We start from the raw sequence: 6,335 nt of genomic DNA on the forward strand, positions 1-6,335 counted from the left end.
ATTAATTTTCAAATCCGCTCTGGCCACATGAAGGGTACCATCAGACTGGGGGACAGGTAATGCTACACCATTTTTCAAGAAGGGTGGTAGGGATAAATCAGGAAACTTCACCCGTGATCTAATAGCTGTGATGAAGAAACTATAGGAAAAAATACAGGGATAAAATTAATCTCCACTTGGAAAGGCAAGGACTAATCAAAGATTCGATAGCATTTTGTGAGGAAATAACTAGGTGTATAATTAAAGGTAGTGCAGCTAATGTAGTCTCCAAGAACCTCATTAAGGCTCTTGACGAGGACTCTCGTAACAGACTGAATAAGAAGCTAAGAGCCCATGGGTCCCAAGGCAATTTGCAACATTGGCATGGTGGCACAAAGCAGAGGGCGATGCTCAAATGCAATTTGTGATGGAACCCTATGCCCAGTGGCATTAACACAAAATTCAGTGCTGGATCCCTTGTTTTTTTTAATGATCCAGACATAAATGCAGAAATTAAATCACAAAGTTTGCAGATGACATGAAAATTGTTGGTGTGGTAAATAGCAAGAATGAAATCCTTAACTACAGAATGATATAGATGTACTGGTTGGATGGTAAAACAGTGGAAAGCGAAATCCCAAAAAGCTTGAGATGATGCCTTTCAGAGGAGTAACAAGGCAAGGAAGTACACATTAAATATTAGGACCCTAGGAAATACAGATGATCAGAGGAATCTTGGATGTGTATGCCCTGAGAGCCATGAAGACAGCAGGATAGGTGGGCAAGGTGGTTAAGAATGCATATGGGATACTTACCTTTATTAGTCAAGGCAATGAATACAAGAGCAAGTCAGTTATAATGGAGTCTATTATATTAGTAATGCTACAGCTGAAATACTGTACAATTCTAGTCACCACACAACAGGAATGGTGTGATTACATTGGAGCTTATGCAGAAGAAATTCATTAGGATGTTGCCCTGGTTGAAGCAATTCAGCTATGGAGACAGACTAAATAGGCTGTGTTGTTTTCCGTACAGCAGAGAAAGACGAAGAGGGATCTGATTGCAGTATAAGGTTCTGAGCGAATAGACAGGGTAAATAGAGTGAAACTTGTCCTCTTAGTAGAGGGGTCAATAACCAAGGGAACTTTTATGTAAAGGAAAAGGAGGCTTTGAGGGGATTTGAGCATGTTTTTCATCCAGAAGGTTGTAGGTAGTTGGAATTCATTGTCTAAAAAGGGTGGTAGAGGCAAGAACACTCAAGACACTTAGGAACTATTTAGACAAACACTTGAAACACTATAGTATACAAGGTTCTGGGTCAAGTGCTGGAAAATGGGATTAGAATACGTGGATGTTTGATATCTGGCATGGACACGATGGGCCTCCTTTGGTGCTTTAAAATCTCAATGACCCTCGAGAACGAGAGGTAATAGTTTTAGGCTAGGGGGGCATTTTTAAAAGAGACGAGGAAGCATTATTTCTCTCAAAGGGTTATGTAACTGTGGAATTCACCACCCCAGAGTACAATGGATGCTGGGACACGAAATAAATTTATGGAGATAGATTTTGAATTAGTAATGGGCTAAAGGGTTTCGGACAACAGGTAGGAAAGTAGAGATGAGATCAACCTTGATCACATTTAATGGTAGAGCAAGTTGAGGGGCTGAATTGTCTACTTCTAACTCCTGATGACTTACAATAATACTTGCAGGGCCATTATGTCCAATTATAAAAGCAAACAAACCTAAAATAGCAATATAGTGTTGGAGACAAATATGTTTTGATGTTTTTCTGTGCCAATTACACCGAAGTTTGCATCTTCTGCTGACATTAGTATCCACATTAATATTTACTGTAATGTAGAATTTGCTGTAGTGTTGAACTGTATCAGTTACTAGGCACTGAGAAGCTCGTTTGATATGCACAGCCACAAATCTACCACTAAAGCAGATTTACATCCGACTGCTGTAGTGCGTTAAGTACAGAACACATTTCAACTGCTTACAAACTCTACAATAAAGCGTCTAATACCTGGAGTCTCCACTGCTGTTACTGACGCTGTCCTCGTCACCGTGACCCTCCATTTCCAGGGCTGAAAGGGAAACTATCACAGGAAAACCTTCACTGAAGCTTGGAAACTTCTAAGATCCTCCTCCGGAACAAAAAAAACTTATTTATCGTTCCAAAGTGATTCTGAAACTTCTGCTTATCCTCCAAATGAAAACCCCACGTTTCTGTAGGAAGAGACATTTAGGACTTTAGGATTCGACCGTCTCAAATTACAGATGAGCGCGGATCGCGTATTATGACACAGTAATCGCTGTCTGACAAAACCAAGTCACTGGCATCGATTGTGAGCAGACAGGTCATGGGGGGGGGGGGGGGTTAGAAATGTGCTGCTTTCGTTATCGATCGATTCCAATTGTCTAGGTTTCGTTTTCATACGGCGTGAGATAACCATGCCGACTCTTGACTGCGACTTGCTGAATAAATGTAATTGTAAAAGACATTCTCGATAATCGCAACAAATGACCACATTGTAAACGTCGTTTCCACCATTAATGTCTAACGAAAATAGTCATTTTGCAGGAGAACAGCAATACCACATTCGCTCGTCATCGAGCACAGCTTCCCCGATTCCGGGCAAGAAAACAAGACAGACAAAAAGGTGTGGAGACAAAAATCTCAGAACGGGAGGGGGGGGGGGATGTTATATCGTTTTTGTAAACGCCTGCAGTCTTTCTTTAAAAACATCGTGGTGTAATATCGGCGCGGTTGTATGCTGGGCCTTCGGTAGCCAACAAAGCGCCTGCCTGGGTCAGGCAGTGTGATTGCCGTGTACATCCATTGCCAGGCCCGGGGCTGGGGCCTAGTGCGCTGGAGATGGTCGGGGCAGACACAGAGAGAGAGAGAGTGTGTGTGTGTATGAGCTTGTGCCGGGGAGCAATCCGCCTGCCTCTCCCCGGCACACAAGGCCAAGGAGACGCTCTGCAGCTGATGGAATGTGCGCGAGCCGTGTTGGGGCACGAGAGCCGGCGCGTTCCATTCGAACGCCCACCCTCCCCCGGCCGAACGCTGGCCCGGAGCTCGCGCCCCACTCCTCCAGTTCCATCTGCCTGCTCCCTGTCCCTCCGTCTGCATGAACCGGGGGTGGTGGGGGGGAATCGGAGGTAAACTCCAGCAGGAAGCGAGGAAGGATATTGCTCACCCGGCGCCTCTGGTTCTTCTCCTTATCTGCCGTGTCCCTGTTTCTACTTTGTTTTTGTTTTCCTTCGTATTATTTCTCCCTCTTTATTGTTCAGTTGGACTGTCGACCACGACAGTCTTTTTTTTCTAGTTTTGTGTACCCAATACCCCCTGTACACATCCACTATAGTCTGTCCCTGCCGGTAGGCACCGCCGCCATGACTCGCGTTCACACTTCGGGCCAGGACGGGACGGTGACGGGCTAGGCAATGACGTCACCCGCACGCCGAGGGACGGAGCCAGTGCCCGGGGCTGACAGGCAGGGGAGGGGCTGCAGGCTCCAGCAGCCAAACATTAACTCGCAAGACAGTGCCAGCAACATCCAACTTTACTCTCTCATAACCCTGCACGGAAATATTGCAAACTGAGAGGGGGGAAAAGTATTCAAAATAGGCGCTGGTGACAAGTCTTTTAGGGCACGGATCCCCAAGTCGAATTCCACACCCATGTGAGTCATTGCCACCTGCACAGATATCGAATTCAGCTGCTGCACCTCAAGATTTCATCGTTGCCAATTTCCACCCCCCCAAAAAAAACAAATGAAATGTACCAATAAATTTGTGATTTGGCCAGCGATAACAAAACCGACCCAATGTTGACTACCAGCTTGTATGTTTAAAGAATGCCACCTTTTTAAAAAAAAGAGATAATGTAACATAATAGATAAACCTGGATTCAGCTTGATGTATGGAACTTATAAAATCTTTGATTTTTGTTCAACCTAAAACTGAACACCAAGTCCAAAATCAACAGAAAATAAAATCAAACAGACTGTTCTTTAGGCACATGAGGAGTTACCAGCTGTTTACCACTCAACCCAGTTGGCTCCCCAACTCATGTAGAGATCAAATTAACAAAAAGAATCACCCTACTTATCCATGGATCAGGAAATAATTGCCAAGGCCTCGCCTTTTATGTACAGAATTTAAGAACTCAAAACTACACTGTCATTGTAGGTCAGATTTCAAACAATGACGAGACAGGGAATAGGAAGGAGATAGCATGCTTAATGGCTATTAAGCATTTAACAATTTGAAAACAATTTCTGCATCAGCATCAGCAAAATAAAGGAGCTGATCATTGACTTCAGGAAGCAGAGCGGATGACACGCTTGTGACTGCACCATGGTGCCGAGGTGGAGATAGTCAAGAGTGTCAAGTTCCTGGGTGTGACAATCACAAACAATTTGTCCTGGTCCACTACTACTTTAGGGTGTAGGTTTTCTCGCTGAGCTGTAGGTTTGATATTCAGACGTTTCATTACCTGGCTAGATAACATCATCAGTGGCAACCTCAAAGTGAAGCAAAGCTGTTGTCTCCTGCTTTCTATTTATATGTTTGTCTTGGATGGGGTTCCTGAGGTTTGTGGTGATGTCATTTCCTGTTCATTTTCTGAGGGGTTGATAGACGGTATCTTGATCTATGTGTTTGTTTATAGCATTGTGGTTGGAGTGCCAGGCCTCTAGGAATTCTCTGGCATGTCTTTGCTTAGACTCTCCCAGGATAGATGTGTTGTCCCAGAAATGACAGCCAGACTACTAAGACCCCTCGGAATCCTAGTAGCACACAAACCCACCAACACTCTCAAACAAAAACTAACAAACTTAAAAGACCCAGTACATCCCATGGACAAAACCAACGTTGTCTACAAAATTCCATGCAAGGACTGCCAGAAACACTACATAGGACAAACAGGAAGAAAGTTAGCCACCAGGATACATGAACACCAGCTAGCCACAAAAAGACACGACTTTCTCTCCCTCATAGCCCTACACATGGAGAAAAAAACCACCATTTCGACTGGGACAACACATCTATCCTGGGACAGGCTAAGCAATTACATCCCAGGACAAACATATAAATAGAAAGCAGGAGACAACAGCTTCGCTTCACTTGGAGGTCGCCACTGATGATGTTACCTAGCCAGGTAATGAAACGTCTGGATATCAAACGTATAGCTCAGCGAGCAAACATACACCCTAAACCTCAACCTGAGCTACAAACCTTCATAAACCTTGTTGCTACAGAAAGTTCAGAAAGTACAGCAACACCTCAACTTTTTCAGGAGGCTAAGAAAATTTGGCATGTCAATAAAAACTCTTACAAATGTTTATACTTGCACCATAGAAAGTAACTTATCTGGATGCATCACAGCATGAGTTGCAACTCCTCTTCCCAAGACCAAAAGAAACTACAAGAGTTGTGAACACAGCCCAGTCCGTCATGCAAACCAGGCTCCCATCCGTTGACTTCATCTATACTTCTTGTTGCATCAGGAAAGCAGGAGAAAGTGAGGACTGTAGATTCTGGAGATCAAAGTCAAGAGTGTGGTGCTGGAAATGCACAGCAGGTCAGGCAGCATCTGAGAAGCAGGAGAATCAATGTTTCGGGCATAAGAATTAGGAATGATGAACGGCTAATACCCGAAACATCAATTCTCCTGCTTCTCAGACACAGTCTGACCTGCTGTGCTTTACCAGCATCAGGAAAGCAACCAACATAATCAAGCACTCCTCCCTCCTCGGCTGTATTCTCTTCCATCGTCTTCCATTGGGCAGAAGGAAACAAAAATTGATAACACATATGATCAGATTCAAGAACAGTTTCTTCCCCACTGTTATCAGACTTTTGGATGGATATCTTTAGTGTTAACCTCTCTCTGCACCTTCTCAGTGGCTGTAACATTTTATTCTGCACTTTGTTCTATTATCCTGATGCACCTGCATAGTGTGATCTGCCAGTAAAGCATATAAGACAACACTTTTCGCTGTACCTCAGTGCACATGATAGTAATAAATCATATCAAAGATCACGAAGAGGTTCGACTTGTAATGGATCATGGTCTTTCAGAAATAAATCTTTCCAGGAGTAGATTCCTGAAACTGGACTTACATTCTAATAAGATAGAAATATAGAAGAATGAAAGCCAAGTATCTATAGATGACAAGGAAAACGAAGAATATGCTGAAACAAAAAAAAGTACGTAATGTACTTCAAGTGAATTATTCACATGAGAACAAAATCAAATACAGTACATTGAAAACAGAGGTGAAGAAGTAAAGACTGCCTAAGAGAGAATGTGAAAATAGAATGGCAGTCATTATAAAA

The 6,335-nt window shown here is 43.4% G+C and overlaps 1 protein-coding gene across 3 annotated transcripts in view; it reads right to left on the reverse strand.

The window, feature by feature from the left end:
* chd1 (chromodomain helicase DNA binding protein 1) overlaps positions 1–3,397 on the reverse strand; it is a 196,167-nt gene extending 192,770 nt beyond the window's left edge. For all 3 annotated transcript variants that reach the window (XM_060836961.1, XM_060836967.1, XM_060836952.1), the window contains exons 1-2: positions 3,191–3,397; positions 2,014–2,216 (exon numbers count right to left, since the gene is read on the reverse strand). In XM_060836961.1, coding sequence (XP_060692944.1) covers positions 2,014–2,066 — 53 coding nt within the window. In that variant the 5' untranslated portion in view covers positions 2,067–2,216; positions 3,191–3,397. The remainder of the gene's footprint in view (positions 1–2,013; positions 2,217–3,190) is intronic.
* Between the last annotated feature and the right edge of the window lie 2,938 nt (positions 3,398–6,335).

This window comes from Hemiscyllium ocellatum, chromosome 2, assembly GCF_020745735.1.
Source record: "Hemiscyllium ocellatum isolate sHemOce1 chromosome 2, sHemOce1.pat.X.cur, whole genome shotgun sequence".
NCBI lineage: Eukaryota > Metazoa > Chordata > Chondrichthyes > Orectolobiformes > Hemiscylliidae > Hemiscyllium > Hemiscyllium ocellatum.